Raw genomic sequence first — 24,755 nt, forward strand, 5'->3', positions numbered from 1 at the left:
GTTCCTGGTAGGCCCACAGAACTCCATACACATGACTGATGCCAAAGTCTGACATTAGCATACAGTGGTACCTCGGAATGCGATTGTCCCTGTATGCGAGGTTTTCGGAAGGCGAGGTGTATTTACTCCAAAAATTTTTCTCAGAAGGCGAGGGTTACTTCGGGAGGCGAGTTTGGACGCGAGTTTGTTGATACGCGTACAGCCGACCTAGCGCGTTCGTCGCCCCTCCGCCCCTCAGTTTATTATTGTCTCGCGCTCAGTGACTACCCCCACATCAATTCTTCTCGCGGATTTTCAGTGTTTTGTTGGATTTTTGGTGATTTGTCTATACAATTTGTTATTATATATCTCACCATGGGTCCCAAGAAAGCCAGTGGTAAGGATAAAGGCCAGAAAGCTCATGTGAGGATGACAATAGAGGAGAAACAAGAGATCATTCGGAAGCATGAGAACGGTACACGTGTTGTTGAACTTTGTAGGCAGTACAACAAAGCCACATCAACAATATGCACTATACTTAAGAAGAAAAATAAGATTATGGGTGCTAAAGTGGCAAAAGGAGTAAGAACATTAACGGCACAAAGACCACAAATACTTGAAGAAGTGGAAAAGTTGTTATTAATTTGGATACACGACAAGGAGTTGAGGGGTGATAGTGTTTCGGAGGCCATTATTTGTGAGAAAGCCAGGGTGTTGCACGAAGACCTTCTAAAGAATACCCCTGCAACGAGTGATGCAGATAAGAAAGAGTTTAAGGCAAGCAGGGGCTGGTTTGAAAAATTTAGAAAGAGAAGTAGTATCCATAGTGTTACAAGGCATGGGGTTATGTGATGTGATTATGGAAGGGGACTCCCCTTCCAAACAGTAACTCCTCTCCTCCTCCCCCCTCCTCACCATCTTCCATACGCCTACAGCACTCGACAGCAAGGTAAGTAATAACTGGAACACAGTTTTGTAGGTTTATTTAGATGAATTAGGTAAATTAGGTATAAAAATTTAGTTTGATGTGGGGTTTTTGGGGTAGTCAGGAACGGATTAATTCATTTCCCTTTATTTCTTATGGGGAAATTAACTTCGGAATGCGAGTTTTCGGAAGGCGAGGCGTCTCCAGGAACGGATTAAACTCTTATTCTGAGGTATGCCTGGTATTAGTTTGGATAAATCCGGGGAGCTGACGGGGCTCCTCCCAGAAAAAGAGGCTTTCAAAAGCACACACACTGTGAATGTGAAAATATAACTTGAGTATGCAGCTCCAGCAGGGAACCCACACCTTGTGAAGCATAAACAGACTTCAGAAAGTTGAGAGGTTTGAAACGAGATTGATACCAGATATATACCAGAACTGAGAGGCTTCATTTATGAGAACAGGTTGAGAGAATTCGTCCTCACAACCATAGAAGAAAGGACAAACTGAATATGATATCTATGTACTGTACAAGATTTTGAGGGAAACAGATTAAAGGAAAGCAGATAAAAGGAAGTTTATTTTAAATAAAATGAGGTAGGACAAGGTAACATCATTAGAAACTGGATATGCAATCGAGTGAAGAAGAAGAAAAAAAGAAAAAAGAGAAAAAAAAGCATTGATTGTAATGAAATGCCATTTTCTGGGTGAGCTTTGGAGGCTCCCTGGAGCTATTAGGCTGATATGTGTTATATTAGTATGGGGCATCAGTTAATTGGTGTTCAGCCTACCGGCGACCACGAGCCAGAACCTGGCCCCCCCCCCCCCCCTCAGAGAGGCACAGAGAGCAATGGACTATGGAAATCCCCATGTATTCGGGAGCATTCCATGTCTGCCATCGACCAGTTGGCACCCAGAAAAGTAGGCATAACAAAACAGACTCCCACAAGGTAAGACAAATAGCAACCCAAGACCGAACTCCCCCCCACTTAAAGAAACAAGCAAATGTCACACCACTCCGCCGCCGTGACTCTTGTCTGTGCAGCCCCCCCTTCTCACAGGACCAATTGTGCTGGCTACCCAACAACTCCAGTTCGGAGGCTAAGCATCAAAACCTCTGAGAAAGAAAGAAAGAAAGAGAAAAAAAAAAAAAAAAAGCAAGCCAACCAGAGGGAGGGAGGGTGCCAGGGAGCCTCTGGCTCTCTGGATCTACCTGACCAAAGATAAGGAAAAGAGGGACTTACCCAAGAGGCAGTCGTGACTTGCTCCTCAACTCAAAGTCGAGACAACTGACTGCAACCTGCGACCCAAAACCACACACAGACGACAAGGACCACGAACGTTTACGAGATAATGGGCGGCCAAGACTCCGTTCAGCAACCAAAATCCCTGCGCTTGAATCTCAACCAAAGACATATTGCCGAAGACGGCAGTCAAAGCAGCAAACTTACGAACGTCGTGGACACGAGAAAGGACCGCATGCTGGCTAGACTTAATGACCCTGTGGACGACATGAGACCCAAGCAGGGAGCAAAGGGAAACCAAATCAACCCAAAGCACACCCCTGGCCACAGAAACTGTGGCGCGCAGGTAACGGTAAAGAGTCGCAACCAGACAACACATGATGCGCCCCCGGTTTGACCAACCAAGCATCAATGACCCTAGGACCCCTCCAGAAAGCAGCCGTTTCGTACTTCTCTAGAAAAGAAGGAGACAGCTGCAATGAAACAAACTGACTACCAGGACCGAAGGAGCAGAAACTCCTGTGCCGGAGGAGAACAAAAAGCTTCCCCACCCGACCCCCCAGAGGCCAATGCCAACAGAAAAAGAGCCTTGGAGAAACAAACTTGAACCGAAAGGGGCCATTACAAATGAGGAGAAGAGAAAAAACAGAGTACCCTATCCAAGGACCACGATGGCTCAGGCAGCATATGAGCAGGCCAGAGGTGAAACAAAGCATGAGAAGGCTTACAGAGCAGCACTGAAGTAACATCCACCCTAGACGCAAACTGAAGCAGCTCCACTAGCACCGCACAATACGAGGCGGCAGTATTAGGCATCAAGTGACAGTCCTGAAACTGCCAAGAGAGAGAGGACAAAACAACCTGATCAGAAATAGAAGACAACCTATGAAGTGAAAGAAAATGGCGAAAAGAATGCCAGGAAACTTCATACTGCCGCCTAGACAAGCTCGCAGGTAGGTCACCATCAATGAAGCCACCTGATCACCATACATTTGGTGATAGATCCACGTCAAAAAGACCAGATGAAAAGAACGGAAGAGAAGACCAAACCACCCAGGTACTTGACTGGCCCGAGCTGCTGAAAGAGGCAGAGCCGCAAAAAACATTTTGGAAACCAAGAGGGTTGCCGAGATGTTTTGTTTTTAAGTTGCCGAGAGCGACCAAGAGGCTCCCCCAGAAAGGAATTATTACAAGCTTATCAGGTTCTACTTACTTTCATCTGGAATAAGTGTGTAGAAGTATGTTTCTGGTGGTCTCTGAATCATGTCTTCAAGAATAATCTCTCCCTCTGTCATCATTTGTGTTTCACCTTCACCCTGAGGATCACATTTGCCCTCACTTCTTTCATGGTTTTCATTTTTCTCTCCATTCTGAACTATTGGCTGATTTTCCTCTTGACACTCTCCACCGTCTTCTTCATCAACCTGCATCCAGTCAATTTTATAAATATTTTGCAAAGGTTAAAAATTATGTCCAGATACATAAATATTTTCTTCAAAATGTACTAGATTCCCAAATTCAAAACAAATTATTAGTCCATTTGAAAACAGACTGCAAGAAAATTTTACAATTCTGTTGCTCACCTCCATTGGAGTTTCTAGGATTTCTTCATCTTCTTGCATTTTATCTTCCTTGTCTTGTTTATCAGCTGGTGCTGGTACTTCTTTGGCCTGCTCCTGAGTACCAGCATCAACAATCTGAGCATCAAAGTGGTCCTCTGCCTTGGTAATATGTTCATACTCAGAATTCTTCTGTTCTGGATCATTTTCACCATTCTGTAAATAAATATTTTATGATTACTATATTGTATTAGCATAGGAAAATATAAGTCCTGAAAATTTACAGGCCATTTCAAAGCCAACATTCTATGAAAACTGCAAGATATACCTACAATACCTGCACTGTCTATGAGGCAAGTGTTATACAGTACATTCATATAAATATGGTCATGCCATGGTAGCTCCAACTACAGCTTCACCTACTATTGCATCCCCAGCTCCTCCTGCTCCTACAACTGCAGTACCACCTGCTCCTGCAGCACCTTTGCCACAGCCACACCTACTACAGAACTCACTACAACTGGTACAGAAACGGCTTCCACACGACAAGCTTCACAAAAACCTAACGACACCAATACATCATCTGTCCAGCATGGTGAAACCACTAAATCAGAAGATCCAGTTCTCACCAACCATGTTTCAAAACAAGACAAAACCACTACTGGCACTGCCTCTACTACATAAGATCTCTCTACCCAAGCTTCATAACCAGCTGAAAGTCAACATATATTAGTATGTTTATACTAATACTAACCCCAGTATACTACATTTACAGAGGCACTAAACTCCAACAAGGCTGAAGTGCACCCAGGGATCCATCCATGGGTTCCCCGCTTCCCCAGCCCCAGGAAGCGCACAGTTAAACCCAAAATCCTGTGATATTTTGGAATCTGGAGCAAGGTTCACAAGAGGCCTGGCAAACCCTGTCAGATGGAACAAGCGAAGGTAAAGGATTAGCAAATTTAGAGCAGGCAGATTTCACCAACTCTTCCAACATCAAATTCCTAAATACTACAGGGATAAAACTCTGGGAACTTGATCACCAAGCCACAAACAGGGAACACGAGAAAACGAATCCATACAGCAGCTGCTGCCAGATAAGTCACTTGGCTAGGAGGAAGTACAATAAAAATATACTGTAAATATACACAGTAAAATAACAACATACCGGAGTGAATGATATGGAAGAAAATGCAGAATAGAACCAGTGAAGAGCAGGGGTGCCATAGGCACAATCAGAGAACACTGTATAAATATCAGAGGTCCACGAATGTTCAATATCCTCCCAGCGAGCATAAGAAATATTGTTGGAACAACCGTGGCCATCTTCAAGAGAAAAATAGATCATTTTCTCCAAGGAGTGCTGAACCAACCAGGCTGTGGTGGATATGTGGGCCTGCGGGCCGCTCCAAGCAACAGTCTGGTGGACCAAACTCTCACAAGTCAAGCCTGGCCACGGGCCGGGCTTGGGGAATAGAACAACTCTCAAAACCCCATCAAGCACATATCAAGCAGGTACACTTATCTAGAAAACAAATGAGGAGCAGTCTGCACAGGTAGACATCAGTGACAGGACTGAGGTTTGTTGACATGAGGAGCCAACAGGTCTCAGTGGTGTTGCCACCTGGCAGAATCCAGCTGTAAATAGGAGGATTCGACCTAACTGCTGGATGGATCATTTTCTGCTTCCTTTCTTTTCCCTCTGTGAACCTTGCAGTTGTCTGTTTTGGTACCCTTACTTTCTGGATGATTCCTCAGTGAGGATGACTAACAATCTCCTGCTCCCTATTCCTCTATGAGGTGGGCCAGGTTCTGGCTCCGGTTTTCAATAGGTTACCAAAGACTCCTAGGGGCTAATGTAACTTGTGCGTAGAAGTACCTCAGTGAGCCAGCTTCAGATAGCCAATGTTCTGTTCCTCCAGAAAGTTGAACTCTGATATGAGCAAGAACAAGGACCTCCTTGTGCCTTATAACTGGATGAGGCAAAGACATGCAAATGAGTCAGTCTACCAAGTCAAGCAAAACAGAGTAATTTGTGTAAAGTGTAAAGTTTTTGGGTGACATATACTGTATATAGTGCACATAAAATACCAGAGCAATGGAAAAAGCAGGACCACAGCCATCCCACCTTTGGCCTCCAAACAGCATGGACCCATCACAGCTTCCCATAAAGGTAAAAGGCCACGAGGAACCCATCATGTTGGAAGAGGGTGGCCCTGTATTTACATATGTGAAGATGGTAAAACTGCAGAGTCAAGCAGAGAAATGAATGAGTTTGGTAAAATCCCACAAGAGAATGTTAACAAGACTCAATGAACAAGGGAACAGTTTAAGCTGAACAAATCCCAAACCACATCATAAACCCTCAGTGGGAAAATGCATATACAGCCTTGGACAGGACAGACACTTACATGACCCAAATGCACTTTGCAACAGCATAATAACCTCACACACACACACACACACACACACACAAAAGGTTAGCATACCGAAAGGGAAACTATGAGGGGATAAGAAAATTCCTAGCAGATATAGCATGGGAAACAGAGCTCAGGGAAAAGATGGCCCAAGATATGATGGATTACATCACGCAAAAGTGCAAGGACGCAGCAAACAAGTTTGTCCCAGTCCAAAAGGAAAACAGAGAAATGAAAATGAGAAACCCATGGTTTAATCAGAGATGTAGGCTAACTAAGCAGCAAAGTAAAAGGGCATGGAGAAACTATAGAAATAACAGGACACTGGAGAGCAGAGAAAGATACCAGAATGCCAGGAATGAATATGTCAGGATGAGAAGAGAGGCAGAAAGACAATACGAAAATGACATCGCAAGCAAGGCAAAGACTCGGCTTAAATTGTTGCATAGCCACATCAGGAGAAAAACAACAGTAAAGGAACAGGTTATGAAATTAAGGATAGGGGCAGAAGGATTCACTACAAATGACAAGGAAGTGTGTGAGGAATTGATCTCCGTGCGATCACTTCTCCAGCCTACGACTGCACATCGAGTCAGCTATCGATCGGTCTGTGTGCATGGGAACAGAGCACCAACCTTCTTCCATGTCATGGGAAGGCTGAACAAAAACACTGTGGCGTCGCCTCTCTCCACCAACGAGGAGGCGACAAACCACACGGCACCTCGGATGCATTTCCGACGGTTCCTTTCATATAAAAGGGGTGACGCCGAGGAAAATAAGACTCGCGTCCCTACCAAAACGGGACGAAATTCCAGGAGGTCTTCACCTTAGAGCAAGGAGAAATTCCAGAGGTAAGAGAAGGAATAGCTAACCAGGAACCACTGGAAGACTTTGAGATTACCAGCGGGGAAGTAAGGAAGTGTTTACTAGAGTTGGATGTGACAAAGGCTATAGGCCCAGATGGAATCTCCAATTGGGTTCTAAAGGAAGGAACAAGAGAACTGTGCCTACCACTCTCCATAGTGTATAACAAATCACTGGCAACAGGGGAACTGCCAGATATTTGGAAAGCAGCTAACGTAGTCCCGATATACAAGAAAGGGGATAGACAGGAGGCACTGAACTACAGGCCAGTGTCCCTAACCTGCATACCATGCAAGCTGATGGAGAAGATTGTGTGAAAAAAACTAGTGGAGCATCTGGAGCGAAGGAACTTTGTAACACAGCATCAACATGGGTTCAGGGATGGCAGGTCCTGCCTCACAGGGTTACTTGAATTCTACGACCAAGCAACAAAAATAAGGCAAGAAAGAAGGGTGGGCAGACTGCATATTTTTGGATTGTCAGAAAGCCTTTGATACAGTGCCACACAAGAGGCTGGTGCGAAAGTTGGAGATGCAGGCTGGAGTGAAAGGGAAGGTACTCCGGTGGATAGAGGAGTACCTAAGCAACAGGAGACAACGAGTGTGTGAGGGGTGAGGTCTCAGATTGGCGAGACGTTACAAGTGTAGTTCCGCAGGGGTCAGTCCTTGGACCTATACTGTTTCTGGTATATGTAAATGATCTCCCAGAGGGTATAGATTCGTTCCTCTCAATGTTTGCCGACGATGCAAAAATTATGAGGATTGAAACAGAGGATGATAGTAGGAGGCTACAAGATGACCTAGATAGACTGAATGAATGGTCCAACAAATGGCTGTTGAAGTTCAACCCGAGTAAACGCAAAGTAATGAAACTAGGCAGTGGAAACAGGAGGCCAGACACAGGATACAGAATAGGAGATGAAGTACTTAATGAAACAGACAGAGAAAGATCTAGGAGTTGATATCACACCAAACCTGTCTCCTGAAGCCCACATAAAGAGAATAACGTCTGCGACATATGCGAGGCTGGCTAACATCAGAACGGCGTTCAGGAACCTGTGTAAGGAATCATTCAGAATCTTGTACACCACATATGTAAGACCAATCCTGGAGTATGCGGCCCCAGCATGGAGCCCGTACCTTGTCAAGCACAAGACGAAGCTGGAAAAAGTCCAAAGGTATGCTACTAGACTAGTCCCAGAACTAAGAGGCATGAGTTATGAGGAAAGGCTGCGGGAAATGCACCTTACGACACTGGAAGACAGAAGAGTAAGGGGGGACATGATCACAACCTACAAAATCCTCAGGGGAAACGACCGGGTAAACAAGGATGAACTATTCAACACTGGAGGGACACGAACAAGGGGACACAGGTGGAAGCTGAGTACCCAAATGAGCCACAGAGACATTAGAAAGAACTTTTTCAGTGTCAGAGTAGTTAGTAAATGGAATGCACTAGGAAGTGATGTGGTGGAGGCTGACTCCATACACAATTTCAAATGTAGATATGATAGAGCCCAGTAGACTCAGGAATCTGTACACCAGTTGATTGACGGTTGAGAGGCGGGACCAAAGAGCCAAAGCTCAACCCCCGCAAGCACAATTAGGTGAGTACACACACACCAAGAGCAAGGCTGGGACAGTAGAATCATAGGCAGTGTGTTATCAGTAAAAAGGTTTAGCATACATCTCTCAATAAACACAGTCAAGTAACCTCTTATTCTAAACTTACCTCCTGATCCTGGTGCTGATGGTCATCCTCTGTTTCTCTCTTTCTCATCTTCTTCGCCATTAGTCCATGTTGGACATTTTCTTCATTATTTCCTGAAGTCAAATGATTATTATGAAAACAGACTTCAAACACATTTACAATATATATATTATAAAAATAAAAATAAAATAATTGGGGACTCTTAAATTAAAATATTACATTTATGCATGGTCTTACAAAATGTCAACAACAAAATATAATTCATGTTTTCCAACTACTTTTGCTTACCAAGTGTTCTGTCTTCATCAGTTTCTCCAGGTTTACGAGGCTTTTTCATATCATTCTGATCACTAGCCGATGCCTGGGTAACAAGGGCAGAGGATTCACCTTTGTGTGCATCATCACGAGTACGACTTTCAGACTGTCCCACACCTTCCTGATCATCCGTTTGTTCACCTATATTACCTTGTTCCTCTTGCTTTTCCTCTTCCCGCTGACCACCTGCATCTGTTTTTGGCTGCTCCTATTTTTAAATTGGAAAATGTTTATATATAATGTACATATATAGTACTGTACAATATATATAAATGGATCCATATGTAGTCACTGGGTCAAAATTCATTACTCCTCAATACTACTAAAGTCAAAGGAGAAAATGCTCAATACCATTTAAAAGAAAGCCAAAATGCAAGAAATCTCAGCCGTTCCAGTTTAACTGTACTAAAATACTGACCTTTGTTTCGTCCTTGCTGCCCTCTGTTGTATCCATCTCCGCTGCTTCTGCAACAGTCTTGCTGTCTTTGTCTTTAGAGGCAGACTTATCATTATTTCTATCCGTTTCAACATTTTCTACATTTGCTTCTTCTGTTCCCTCTTTTCGTTCATCTTTCTGAGTTTCTTCCGAAAGTTCTTCTTTCTCTTTTTCATCTATATCCCCTTCCTGATCCTCAGTTATTTCTTGATCTACATTTGTTTCATCTTTTTTATTCTGTTCCTCAGTTTCACCTTTTTCTTCATCTTTTTCTTTTGGTTCATGTTCTTCTTCAGGAAAGACACCCTTTTCTTCAATCTCCATAGGATCACGTTCTACATCGTTATCCTCATCATGAGCCTCACCATCATCTAACTGCATATCATCAGGTAATTCCATTTTATCATTTTCATCTTCACTTTCTTTGTCAGCTTCACCACCATAAGGATAATTGAAATTATCGTCATATTCATTACCATCTTCATCCATTGCATTTTCCTCTCTCGTGTCATCCATCTCTTCCAATTCATTCTTCTTTTTCTGATCCTTATCTCTCTCTTTTTTACTTTATTATCATCATTAGCCACCATTTTTGATTCTGTTACCTCACCATCACCCGGTCCATCTTCTTCTTCATTCTTGTCTCCTTCATCTTCACTCTCATTTTCATCACCCCACAATTTTTCATCAAGTTTCTCTGCTCCTTTTTCAGTTTCCCCCATTTGTTTATCCATATCATCTTTATCATTATCTTCCTCATCACTGTCATCTTCATTCCTTTCCCTTCTCTCTACATCTTGCATTTTTCCTTCAAAATCTTCATTCATCTCAATGCCTTGGTCTTCTTCTTTTAAGTCTGAATCACCTGGCTTTTCACTCTCACCCTCTTTCAAAGCTGACGCAAGTTGATCCTCAGATTCAATGCGTTCTGAAACATCTTTCTTGCCTTCACCTTCACCAAGGCCAGTACCTTCTGAATCTTGAAAGTTTGTAGCACCCTCACCACCTGCCTCATCATCCAACTCCTGGGGTCGACAAAATCCTTTCACTGCAAGTTGCTGGAAAATGGCTAATATAATGGTTGTAAACTTTGTGATGGTTCTGTTACTGCAGACCATTTGTAACAAAACAGTTTCACAGATGGCCTGATACTGTTCAAAAAGAGAGACTGAAGCTTTCAGTTCATTCAACAAATCTGGTTGATTCTCTGCTTCATAAATTAATGTTTGTATTCTGTTACTACTTCTTCAACTCGCAAATTTTTCTGATCTATCTCAAGGCTTTCAACTAAGTTATGAGTCAGGAAGTTCTTCACAAACTCTTCATCATTACTTCCCTCCTTAATATTATCATCAGAGCAGTGTCTTTTGTACATGAATTCAACGCCCAATAATGCCTTTGTCAAGCAGCATTCAAGAGAATTTAAGTCTACAATGTGTTTGGCTGTATCTGGCATAGTGTCCACTAAAGTGGAGAGGGTCTGCTGTGCAGAGTACCAGTTTGTCAGCCAGTGTGTTAGTTGCGTTGTGAGAGGAAGCATTTTGCCATCACCAACTGACAACAATTTCATCACATCTTTCAATTTCTTAGCTTCTGAAGAAACCAGATTTACTGCTTCCAAAAATAGTTTACAGTATTCTGGAGTTACCAAATGCTGCCCATCTTTGAAATATTTTAAGTAGCTAGCTAGCTGCTGTGTAAGAGAACTCAGTGCATCTTTAATTTCATTCACATTTCTCTCTGCATCCTCAAGTTGTGTTTGTTGAAACATTGCTAGATCATCTTGAAGCAGCATCACTGGAGCAGTGCTGGATGTTGTCTTTAAAAGGATAGATATTTCAGCTATGGTAAGTGAAAGTGATGTTGCCAATGCATGAAGATGTTCACAGCCACCAATCATTTTAGCAACAGGTACTGGATGAGGCTTCACCGTTTTCAAATCTCTTAGGTGAAGACGTAGCCGCCGAGTGTAATCACTGAGATGGGTCAAAGATCTTCGCTGGTTTCGAGCTAACAAGAATAGATGGCAAGACACACCACGTAATCGCTTGACAAGCTCAGGGCCGAGATTTCCATGAGGTTGTTGGAGGGCTTTAAGGAGAAGGGTGTGGCAGCTAATACAACGATTTAAATATTTTACACAACCAGGCCATGCTTCGCGTGCTGACTTAAGCAAAATTATGCCTGGATGGGCAATGTTAATGTCAACAGGTGGTAATGTCATACAAGAGTCGATGTCATCATCATGCCATGAACTGTTGCCACGTGTGTACATAATCCCCATAGAGGCCAATGACTTTAACACACGAGTCAGGCAATCACGTCTTCTTTGCATGATGCTACGTAGTTGCTTCATACGCATATCAGATGCAGATATATTTTCAGAACGTGATGCTGCAGCTTGCAGTTCCTGATAATCTGTGACAATACTAACTGTAACCTCTTCAACTGCATCTACATAAGAAGAATATTTAATTTTTTGTAGAATCTTGCAAGTAAGCTTGTGACTGCGATGAGTGAGTGATGGCAATCGACACAAAATTGAATCATCTGTTGCTCTGCTTGCATGGTTTACCATACCATGAACTGCAGGGATTGTGGATAAGGATGTGGATACTGGCATGTCATGAAGCTCTTTGTCCCATGCTCCTGTGTGATCTTGAATTAATTCAGAGGCATCATCACAAAGTAAAGATGCAATGGGCTGTCTTAACTTTTTCTCCCAATTTCGCATGTAACGATGAAGAGTACGATGGCTCTTTGTTACAGATTCACGCACAGCAAAATAGTTAATGTCATTCCAACGAGCAATCTTCACGTAACCTTTTATATCCTTATCTATTGGTTGCTTAGCTTTTGCAAGTGTAGAAGCAACTAATGGTAAAAATTGTGTATAATACTGATGAAGGTTCCATGTGAGGGTCAGCAACTGCTCTACAGTTTGACTTTTCTCTAACACAGCAATGTTACAGTGAAACGCATAAAGCAGCTTCAGACGGGTTTCAAAGTTACCCAAGATGGAAGTTTCCAAGAACTGTTTTAGAGTTGTAGATATTTCAGCAGGAGAGACTGATCCTGTAAGAGCTGCCTGGAATGTATCATGAAGACGAGGCCATAATTTCCGACCTTCGGTAGCAACTCTGTGCGTTACAGAATCCAAACATGAACTCCAAGCATTTAGTTCAAGCTGTCGCCACTCTAATATCTGATGTGTAACAGCCTCAAGCTGTTCCATCATTGAAACTCCTTTGTGAGCATTTTTCTCCCAATCTTGAGCCTTCTCCAACACTGTTTCAAGACCTACCACATGCCTCATGAGTGGTGAAGTCAGAGGGAAAGCCAATACTCGTGTTAAAATTGTGTTGACCATTAGTAATGATGGATGATCAGGCCAGAGGATCAGCAACTCATCTACTCGTTCACGTATTGACTGAAGTAATGGGCGTACTTTCAAGACTTCTTTGGGGTTAGGGTATCTATAGATGTCATAAGGATGAGCGAAGAGCTCGGGAGGAGATGCATCAGTCAGAAGAGCACAGGAATTATAATTGCTAAGAATCTGAGCACCTATTGTAGCATGGTCTAATTTACAACCTGCAATACATCCAGCTGTTCCAAGAAGGGAATGTAGAACACGTAACCTTAATACTGCTGCTGGCACTACTTGTGATGGTGGATATGCAACACTGCTCACTGGAACTGTACACCAATGTGTTCTGACCAAAGATGTAAAAATGACACAATGCAATTCACTCACTTCAAATATTTGATCATCAGTCACATGTCCAACCAAGACATTTCCAGTAATATCAGGTTTATTACTTTCATTTTCCACATTATCATTCAAATCTAGGTCATTTAAGTCATCAAACTCATGGTCAAATGAAGGAAAAGCCTTGTTGAATTCTCGATCTTGTATCTCTTCCTCAGTTTCAGAAACAGCCAAAGTACGAGTCTTATAACAATAAAGACTCTCTTCTTCCTGGGCACGCAAAGCTTTTTCTTCCTCCTGTTGCCTCCAACTAGAAGCTATTTGGCCAAATAACTGAGTAGCCAAATTAGTAATTGGATCATCCAAGTGATGTTGAGCTAGGGCTACATTTAGCAAATCTAAGAGAGCTGCCCGCAAGATTAAGTTATTAGTTATCTTTGCTTCACCTGGATACTGATCTTCTGGGAGTAAAACTGTTGTACATTCAGCAATATTTAACTGTTCATTCAGAAGCCGAAGCGGATGTAATGGTTCTCGTAATGCTGGAAAAGCAGAATATTTTATTAAACTTTCTGTCAAGTCAGTTCCACAAGTGATACTAATATTCTTCAAGCAAGAATGAGAAGCCAACAAACGCAGGGCCTCACAGGTCATGGTAACACCATGACCTGTGGATACGTGAGATCACGGTACAGAGGGTACTGCCGAACAACTCTTTGTACAAAATTATCACAGGAGGAAATCATACATTCTATCTTCATTGATACTGCAGCTGGAGTAGAAGTGTCTCTGCATTCCTCTAGAGCTGATGAAAGTTCTTGAAGCTTTGCCTGTGTGAAAACTGTAGAAAGAAAATGAGTAAAATCTTGCCTTAACTGGTGGTATTCTGAAGGACCAGGGCGGTGAGCAACTTGCTGAGTCAATTCATGCACTTTTTTCCTTAGGTGAATACATTTTTCCTTAAAAAATGCTAAATGTGGATGTGCCAAGTCCACAGGAAGCCTACTATGACATCCACTCAAACATTCAAGCCATTCAGAAAGCATTAGATGGGACTCCAAATCTTCTAATTCCTCTTGATGGTACTGAAGCATAAGATTATTGCATTGAGCAGGATCAACAGGTTCTAAATGGCCTAAAATGTTAGTTTGTAAGGCCCCCATAACCAAGACTGCATGGGCTGCAATGGCTGACTTTTCTATCCAGTCACTGTGACATCCTTGGAGTTCTTCAGCTATGCTGGCCACTTTATACAACTGTTTCCTACTGCAATCCAGCACTGACGTATTGCTGTTCTCTGCAATCTTACGAGCTAAGCATGAAGCTGTGTAAAAATCACACGATTCAATACTGAATTCTGGAATAATGTTGAGAGTGATTGCAAAGGCACCCAAAGTTGTAGTAATAAAAGCACCAGAGGCTTTGGTGAATGATGCTTCATAACTTGTTGAACTATCGGCAAGAGTTAACCAGTTATTCCAAAGAGTAGACCGTATACTCTTCAATTGTGCCACTTTTTCTACATGCAGACCTGATGGTACTTCTTCTATTGTACTTTCATTTCCAATGTTCTGTCTACCATTACCAGCCAACAATATGTAAGTAAGCTGGCAAGCTGATGGATGGAGTATATCATCAATAAGATGTTCCTCAGTATCTTTATCCGAGGATGAAGATGAGTACGTAAGAAAGCTGCGAGTGTGATGAGTAGCAGTGCATTGACTGAAGGCCAAATACCTGTGAGTACCAATGACTGGGGTGAGTCGGAATGATGGACCTGAAAGTGCACCAAGTAGTTCTTTGTACACACCTGGAGCCCCAGCAATCACACCTTGTAGGTGTGGAGACAATTCTCCACACATACTATCAAGAGAAAGTGCACGAAGAGCCATATAATCTAACAAAGGCCACATTTGAATTTGAAGAGATAATATATCAGCCTCCATGGCCTTCAAAGATGACTGAAATTGGATGCTTTTTTTATGTACAGCTTTTTTCAATGTGCTAAGCTCATCATGTATGTTTGCAATGCTCTCAGTATCACATGTAGAAACCTTTCTTGCAATGCAAATCAAAGAGTCTCGCATCTCCATTCCAACTGATGATGCCAAAAACAAATTAATCTTGTCACTTTCTGGGGTAGGAACGAGGCAGGACACCAAGTCTAATATACAAGACTGGGCATCTGAGAATAACTCGGATGCAAACGGAGCAGGTGACATATGTAACCGAAGACCTTTAGCTAACTTGTGAATTAGACCAAATTCTTTTTCAAAAGCTGATTGCATATGCTTGACAACAGCTTTTAATTGCTCTGAAGCCAATGAACTCCATGATTCTGGCATTTTCTGAAGCAATTCTTCCTCAATCCATTGCCAATGAAGAGCCAGCTGAGGTAAAAATAAGTGAAATTTAGATTTCTTTACTACTTGACAACACAACTGATAAAGACAGTCACACCACCTCAGGGCACTTAACAGCTGGCAGAATTCTTTGTCTGTGAGTAATGTTTGAGAGTTCTTGAATCATTTTGTGTGTCAGGTTTAGAGAAGGAACTATGAGTGGCACTGAAACATGTGGTGAAGTATTCTTTCCAATTGTTCCCTCATTAATTGCATGAGAAATTTCCAGCACTGTCATTGCGTCTATTGTGCAATTACCATTCAGGTTGTTTTGAATAATTTGGGGTTCTTTGTAAAAACAGAACAATGTCCGCCACACCCAGAGAGTGGACTTATTAGCCAAACTTTCAAATTCTATTCCTCTGCATTTCTTTTTTCCTGTAAGTGCCTGGAGGTTGTACCGAGGATCACATCCATAGTCAGGGCCCAAATTTGCTACTAAGGCCTGAGAAGCACAACATGGACCAATGGAAACAGCATATTGTATTGCAGTTACTATTTTACAACCAAGCTGTGCTGCACTAGGGGGTAAATATGAAACCAGCTGGGACATCCAAGTATGAAGCAAGGACCAATCATTCAAGGGAATAGTGGTCAAAATTAATATCAGAGAATGAAGTATGCCACATTCTAGAACTGGAAGAGGTCTTGGTAGTGACAAGGTTGCATCTGCCCAGGTTCTGACAGCCTCTTGATTTTCAATAGCCAGCAACAATGTGTGCAACAAAGATCCTAAAATTCTCACTTGTGTCAAGTTACTACCTCTACTTAGCCTATGAATACTCAAAACTTGATCTTCATAAGGAGGCCAAGGCATGTCAGAGGTACCCATCAATAAATTCACAATTTCTTCTATGGCTTTCCCAACTGCTTGATGTTTGATGAATTTGCCCAATGACCTGTGGAGGAAAATAGTATTACAACTGTGATGAATACCATATGAAACATAATGATGTTAAACTAACGGTGGTCTCTAATGGAAAGAACTTGAAACAACCATATTAACTCTTAACCCTTAGACCGCACAATACATATATAGATGATTTGAGAAACAAAACCGGAACCGCACAATATATTAATAGCTGCTTTAGTGTCTAGAGCCTAAATTTAAAAGCCCTGCGTGGGATAGGGGCAGCTATAGTGCAGCCACGACCGATAGTTGACAGACACCACCTAGAAAACAAATCGTGGCCAACATTCCTGGGTGAGAGAGCTTCAGTATTGAGAGAGCCACCAAGGCTGACACACGCATCATGAGCGCACAGCACTGCCATTCAGCTTGTGACCACAGCATCACCTAAAATATCAAAATATATATGTTCATGCTTTTATTTAGCGATGATAGTATTACAGAAGACCCCTGACTGTGATAAAACTGACCAGGATTCTGATAACAGCAAGATTGTAGTGATATTTAGCGCTGTGCTCCATGGAGGGAGGAGTAATGCTGTGGGAGGGAGGGTGGTGGCGTCGTCTTCTGTGTGTGGCCACCTTTTATTGACTGCACTCACTATACCAGCTTAGTGGTTCGCTATGGTGAACACAAATGAAGATACTTATATATAACGTGTGTATAGAGGGTATAAACAGCAAGAGGAGTAGGTTGGGAGCCGCCATTTTGGTGAGGAAGGTGCGTCGTCTGCACGACTTATGTTGTTTACTGGTGGCCACTATGGTCTTTGGGCACTATACCAGCTTATTTGCACAGGTATGGTGAATAAAACGGGTAGATACTTATATATAATGTGTGTATATAGCATAACAACACCACGAACAATATTGTTGTAGGAGAAATATTAGTGCGCCTGGCCCTGAGGGCGGCCGCCACCAGCTGACTGTGTGAGTAGCTACGTCTTATTGCCTTTACTCACCATACAAGCTTAGATGTACAGTTATTGTGAACAAAACATGTAAATACTTATATATAACATATGTGTATAGTGAATGCAAAAACAATATCGTAGGAGGAGAATGTGGACGAATGAGGTGGTGTTGAGGAAGGGAGTGGCAGCGAGTGGGTGGCTGGTGTGTGGCGGTCACTCCTCCTCGCTTTTTGACTCACAATTCTAACTTAGTGGTTCGTTATGGTGAGCAAAACATGCAGATACTTATATATAACCTGTGTGTATATAGTGTAATAACAGCAAAACTATTTGTTTATTGTTTTAATAATAACTGAATCATTAATATGCACACCATAATTTTGAGTACAGCGATGGCTCACACATTTTATTATATAAATATATCACCTACTTGATGGGGTTCTGGGAGTTCTACTCCCCAAGCCCGGCCCAGGGTCAAGCTTGACTTGTGAGAGTTTGGTCCACTAGGCTGTCGCTTGGAACAGCCCGCAGGCCCGCAGGCCCACATACCCATCACAGCCCGGTTGGTCTGGCACTCCTTGGAGGAAACAATCTAGTTTCCTCTTGAAGATGTCCACAGTTGTTCCGGCAATATTTCTTATGCTCGCTGGGAGGACGCTGAACAACCGTGGACCGCTGATGTTTATACAGTGTTCTTTGATTGTGCCTATGACACCCCTGCTCTTCACTGGTTCTATTCTGCATTTTCTTCCATATCATTCACTCCAGTACGTTGATATTTTACTATATAGATTTGGTGCTTGGCCCTCCAGTATCTTCCATGTGTATATTATTTGATCTCTCTCTCGTCTCCTTTCTAGTGAGTACATTTGGAGAGCTTTGAGAGGATCCCAATAATTTAGGTGCTTTATGTATGTTGATGTTGTATGTTGATGAAACACGCTATCACAGATTAGACCAGACTGTTCCAACACATTTCTTCGGGAAATATATATCCCAAGACAGGTTTCAGATACTGTACTCTTCCGGTGTCTTCATTTTGCAAGTAATGAAGACCGGACAGAGGATGATAGACTTTGGAGAGTCAGGCACTATATGAATGAAGTGATTGGAAAGTACAGAGATTTCTACATACCAGCACAGAAACTGGTGATTGACGAATCCCTTGTGCTTTTCAAAGGATGTATTGCCTTCAAGCAGTATATTCCCTCCAAACGTAACAGATTTAGATTGAAATTCGTTGTTCTTTGTGACTGTGAAACAGGGTTACACATGACTCTGTATTCTGCTAGCGATATAAACATTCCCGGTAATGACAAACATGGTTTCTCAAGTAGTATGGTGAAGTCACTGATGGAACCATGTATGAACAAGGGCCACATTTTATACACGGATAACTACTATAAAAGTCCCTTGCTAGCTAGGTTCTTGATTGAGCATAGAACTGGAATGGTTGGCACAGTAAAGCCAAGAAGAAGGGTGCCAGTGTTTGACAATAATCTTGAAATTGGTGACTGCCAGCTAAGAAAATGTGATCAAATACTCTCAGTTAGGTGGAAAGACAAGAGAGAGAAGTGAACTTGCTGACAACCTTTCATGATGGTACAAGGGTCAACAGTGGCAAGGTGAACCGAGTAACGCAAGATCCCGTATATAAGCCAGATTGTGTTCTTGGCTATAATACCAACATGTGTTTGGTTGATAAATCTGACATGATGGTGGGCACTGTCGAGTGTGTACGGAAAACATTGAAGAGGACGAAAAAAGTGTTTTACCATCTTGTTGACGTAAGCATGCTGAACAGCTACAATATGTATCTGGTGAAAAAACCGAGTTTCCGTCCGATTGGTTTTACACTTACACAGTTACTAACAAAGTTTGGCAAAGATGTTCCTGGCATACAAAGACCCATCATGAACCCAGTGTTGCAGCATGCTGCTACACCCAGGCTCACGCACATGGAGGGCTTTCAAACACACAGACTAAAACATTTGCCACCAGCTGGAAAGCGTGATTGCTTGGTTTATAGAAAAAAAAAGAAAAAAAAAAAAAGAGAGATCAGAGGTGTAAACTAGTGCAAACATGGTGTGAAGCGTGTGCAGTTCCATCATGTGCTGTCAACTGCTTCAACAACTACCACTGTCTCCAAGCTTCTAAATGTGCAATAATAATGCAAAAACCTGTAAATAGTGCGTGGATGTGTATAAATATACAGTAATAATGAACAATGTGAATACATATTGGCGTAATTGAAAACATTTGTGTTATGTGTATACTCAACGTGTGCAACTTTTATTATAATTGAACATGATGTAACATTATATGTAACACAATTAGTGAATAATATTTGTGATAAAATATGCCTAGACACTGTAAATAATGCTGCAAAAATAAATTTGTGGCAACTCTGGCTGCTTGAAGAGTGTGCGCGACGCCTCCGGGACGCACCTTGCATGAGCGAGCATGCAGGGTGTGACGTCATCACTCATATTGACGGCTCATTTAAGTCATTGGTAAGTATAATTAAAAAAAAATTTTCGTGGTCAGGGAACACAAACTAACAGGTTTGGAAGAATTTTTTTTTGTTATGCGCCAGTGGGTGACAAGGGCCAAATTGCTCTTAGCAACACAAGGTTTAAGCAAAAAAGTAGTGCAGATAAATCTATAATCTTTCCTAGTATATGCCAGTAATATTTTTTTAACTAAATTCCTCTGAAAATAGGCATTGCTATTATAAATAAGTGAGGAAGTGCAGTAAGTGGAGCAAGAAGACTGACATAACTGCTAATGGCATCTAAAACTAAGCATGAGAAAATGTTAACTGGTGAGGAAGAAATTAGAAGTACCTGTTATCTACCTGCTGAGGGTTCTGGGGAGCAATGTCTCTAACCAGGCTTCCTGATTGGGGGGTAAAGTCATCCAGCTGTTCAATGCAGCTGCTGCAAGTCTAACGTTTGAGTCAGAGCCAAGTTAATCAGGTATCCTTTCTCTTTGGATTGTTATGAACAGTTGGTTAGTTATGTCCCTTATGTTCTGAGACAGAGTTGAAAAGTCTTGCGCCCTTAATGTTGAATTCTCTCTCAGCATACCTATTGCATCTCTACTTTTCAAAATGACAACTCTGCACTTCCTGCCATAGCTCCTGGTCTCATGTAGAGCTATCACTGTGTGCAGATTTGGAACTAGTCGCTAATATTTTCCAAGTGTAAATTATTATATATTAGACTCGCATGCACTCTTGAGAGAATACAGATTTTAACATTTTAAGCGGTCCCAATAATCTAGATATTTTATTTAGTAAATTTGGGCAGTAAAAGACCCCATGCACTATCTCTAAGCCAGCAATTTCTCCAGTTCTGAATGGACTTGTTACTGTGTAATAATATTCTACCCTACTGAGCAATAGTATAGAAAAAAATATCATCATTGGTCTGGCATCTTGTGTAAAATGTTCTTGTTATCCAGCCTGTCATTTTTCTTGCAGTTACAACAGCTATGTTGTGTTCTTTAACCCCTTTATTGCACATGACTCCAGCCATGTTGCACAATTAGCCATGCATGCTAATTAATTATCTGCAATCTGTGTGGCACAGCCAGGCCATTTTCTTTGGTTTTTCCTATAATCTGAGAATGCATCTTAATAATAATCAAAGGAAAAATTTGGGGGAATTATTTTATTTTCCATGCACCAGGGTGTTGCATTATATAAACAGGGGCACAGTCCAGGGATTAAAAAGAAAGGTCTTCCGACATTATTACTGTACTTTGTTGATTATTACACTTCGAGTTTTATACATTTGGAAATCGACGATCCATCTTCCTATTGTCAGTAATGCCTTTTGTATGAATTTTGAGTGCAATAGCACTATGGTTACGTGTGTTGAATGTTTTTATGAGATCTGTGTAAAAACATCAGCATTTTGCTCGTCTTCTGTGGCATCTAAAGCCATGTCATAGTGGTCTAACAATTGTAAGAGCCCTGTTCTGAACTAAAGTTTCCGGGGTTATGTAGACATTGTGATACTTAGGAAAGAAACCCCAGCATTAAATGTAATGAAACACCACTTTCTGAAGTAGCCCAGCAGCTATATTCCAAGGAATGTTTAATACTAAAAGGTCACGTCAGTTGCAGATAATATTGTTTGCCCCACCAAAGACCAGAGCCAGAACCTGGGCCCCTCAAGCAGGTGCAGAGAGCAGGTGACAATCTACTGCCTCAACAGAAAGAGCCTACAGAAAGACAGCGCAGCGTAGAAAGTCCGAGGGTTCACGGAAAACAAAGCCTCGAAAATCGCCAAAGAACTAATGCAAACAAGTTACAAGAGTAAAGGAGTCATTCAAACAAGCTTGAAACTCGTTAGAATCAAGTACCACAATGAGGATCACAGTCGACTCCAAAAGTTAGTTCTGTTTCTGATGTTGGTGTCCAACACCAACCTTGCAGTGCTTCTGGTCATGCCACCTCTTGGGCAAGCCCCAAAGCTTCAAGTACCAGACATCCTTGGACTTGATTGTCCTATAGAGGCCATTTGCTTTATGGTATTGTGTGTTTTGGTTCATGCATGAATTGGATCGCTTGGCTGTGCCCTCTTGGATTTATTCAGGGTGCAGTTAGGTGACTAACTACACCCAGATTCATGATTTTTCCAGAGGTTTTTATCCTAACTCGTGGTGTCTTCTGTGGAGTTCGGACCTCTTTTCTATGATGGACTTAGCCACTTTTGAGTTCAGGTCATATCGGGTCATACATTGATTCGAAATATATGTCATATATTTGACATCTTGGAAAATCAATTTTGTTTTCAAGGAGAATGAGTATGTATAAAAATCAATCTAAATGAGGAGATGACAAGCTAGAAATGTACTATCAACAAAAATATGATGATTAATATAAAGTTAAGTGATGGGAAAATTGTAAGAAGAACTACGAGTGAAAAACCTTTCTCTGTCCTACAAAATGAATATGAAATCACCAAGATCCCATGTGTAAAATAAACATGTACTAAGGTAAGCAAATATCAGTTGTTGACAACAGTAAAGCCATCGCAGTACTTTCTGAGCCAGTCCCTCAGATGCTGTTTTGAGGGAGCCATTAGGCCCACTATATCAACTATCTAAAGCTATATCATTCAGGTCTAGCAAACTAAGTTGACAGTTTGATTTATGCTGAGAAGGCAGTGGTATTTCAAACTCAGTTTAAACTAGTTATACAAATTCTGCTTGTTATAGAAACTCAAACTGGTTAACAAGTATCTAGTTAACTAAGGAACATATATTTTATGATTTGACTGGGAATATATGAATATATATGGTGGTGAAACTTTAACCATAAGTGACTTGACTGATAAATACTAATGACCACTTCACAGTGACTAGGCAAATTTACATTTGCTGGGGACCTTGTTCATTAAAGCAAAATTCAAAAGAAGGGTAAAAATAAGAACTGCTGCAGTATACTGCATTCAAATTGTAACTTACTGCAAATAGACTTGTTTTAGGGCCTTGGTGAGAGCATGGTTGGGATGATATCCAGTCTGGATCAACTGGCTTGTCAGTGATGCCACCTGCTTCAATTTTGATATGCTTGGTTGTTCATACACTGTTGAAATGAAAACTAAATATTAGTCTATTTTGTAATGTTTATAAAGTGGTAAATACACTTTTACTCAACAAAAAACAAAACAAAAACAGGGTTGAATGTAAACCTGTCCTCTTAAAAATAACGTCGCTTTTGGCCGTTTGCCCGTATGGCCGAATTTGGACGTAATTTGAAAATGAAAAAAAAAAAAATGAAAATAAATTTGGGATTTTTTTTATCAACAACATTAAGTTAAGGGTCCTCTGATAGGTTAGGTGGGCAGGAAATTCATATAAAATTTCAAAACGTTATGAAAAACGTGACTTGAAAGTCATCTATTCTAACCTTACAGAGTCGGCCGGACGACTCAAACAGAAAACGGAACAGTACGTCACTTTTGCGAGTCGATTTCATTTCAAATTACGTCCAAATTTGGCCATAGTGCGCATACGAGCCAAAAGTGACGTTATTTTTAAGAGGACGGGTTGTGAATGTAATGAAACGCCATTCTCTGGGTGAGACCCGGAGGCTCCCTGGAGTTAAAAATTAAGGAGGTGAAATTTGGGTCACACAGGAGGTAAGCCGCAATGGCTTCCTGCACCTCATGAGGCGTGATGCGGGAAGCCGAAAACTTCTGGAAGGATGGGAACGACAGACCCGAAGGGACACCGAACTGAACCCAGGGAAGGGCTGACACCAAATCCAACTCGTACGCGGAGGGGGTGAAGAAAACCTTCCCCACCCCCTGCAACAGCAAGTCCCACTCAGAGGGTACAAAAACCCAAGATGGGTCCAACGGGGCCCAAGGCAAGGCCCCCAAGTCAACGGTGGGAATCTCCACAGTAAGACCCGGGGCCGAGCCATCCCCTAAAGCTCAGGCTTCAAAAGGAAAAGCCGGAGCAGCCTGAAAAGCAGGAAGGAAGGGGGGCCCACTGGTCAGACCCAGACGCTTTGGCAGGAGGAACCGGCTAGAATGCCTCCGTTGCCACCCTGGAAGGGGCATCCCCCAAGACCGCCCTAGTCTCGAAACCAACTAAATCCTGCCCTGCCTCCGAAACCCTCAGACACTTCGGAGCCGGAAAGAGGGGTGGAGGAGGGGGGCACGGACTGAACCAAAGTCGAAAAGACTAACACCCCTAAGTCTGGGTCCCTATAACTAAAACGGGGCAGTCTCGAACTTCCAGGTCAGCAATCAACCTAGCGCACTGCAGCAACCTAAAACGAGCATGCAACGCCTGAACAGCCTGAACCCGAATAGTCTGCGACAGTGGTTTTTTTACAGTTCTTGATGAATATAGAGTTCCAAGAATCAGGGCCTGGTGTCGAGTGCATAGGCATACTGTCTATGGCTTCTTCAAAATCCAGTGGGGATAGCGGGACATCTGATATTTGATGTTTGTATCATATCCATGAAAAATTCATTTGAGTTATCAATCTTTAGTGTGTTTAGTGGCTTGCTGAAAACAGAATTGTACTGATTCCTCTGTATTTCGCTCATTTCTTTGTTGTCATCTGTGAAAATTCCATTTCCCTTTCACAGGGGCCCCATACTAGAGGTGGTTTTTTATCCTGATTTTGAATTAGGAGGAAAATATTTTGGATCTCTCTCTATTTAACTGATGGCCTTTTGCTCTTTGCCTCTCCTGGGTTTTGTATGATTCTTGTAGCTTTAGTTTTGAAGGTCTATTCCCCATGGTTGTCAGAACTTTAATTAAGTTGTGATCTGAGTAACAGGTATTTGTAATCATTATGTTCCTGATCAATTTATCATTATTAGTGAAAATGAGGTCC

The 24,755-nt window shown here is 41.9% G+C and overlaps 1 protein-coding gene across 1 annotated transcript in view; it reads right to left on the minus strand.

Moving 5' to 3' along the window:
• The window catches only part of LOC123750794 (midasin-like), a gene marked incomplete at its 5' end in the record, with an annotated part of 90,474 nt that overhangs the window by 5,725 nt on the left and 59,994 nt on the right, over positions 1 to 24,755 (minus strand). Inside the window, 10 exon segments of the mRNA XM_069311529.1 lie at positions 3,362 to 3,572; positions 3,732 to 3,923; positions 8,720 to 8,811; positions 8,987 to 9,221; positions 9,432 to 10,015; positions 10,018 to 10,689; positions 10,692 to 13,829; positions 13,832 to 15,669; positions 15,671 to 16,462; positions 22,865 to 22,985. Coding sequence (XP_069167630.1) covers positions 3,362 to 3,572; positions 3,732 to 3,923; positions 8,720 to 8,811; positions 8,987 to 9,221; positions 9,432 to 10,015; positions 10,018 to 10,689; positions 10,692 to 13,829; positions 13,832 to 15,669; positions 15,671 to 16,462; positions 22,865 to 22,985 — 7,875 coding nt within the window.

Source organism: Procambarus clarkii, chromosome 70 (genome assembly GCF_040958095.1).
Source record: "Procambarus clarkii isolate CNS0578487 chromosome 70, FALCON_Pclarkii_2.0, whole genome shotgun sequence".
Taxonomy (NCBI): domain Eukaryota; kingdom Metazoa; phylum Arthropoda; class Malacostraca; order Decapoda; family Cambaridae; genus Procambarus; species Procambarus clarkii.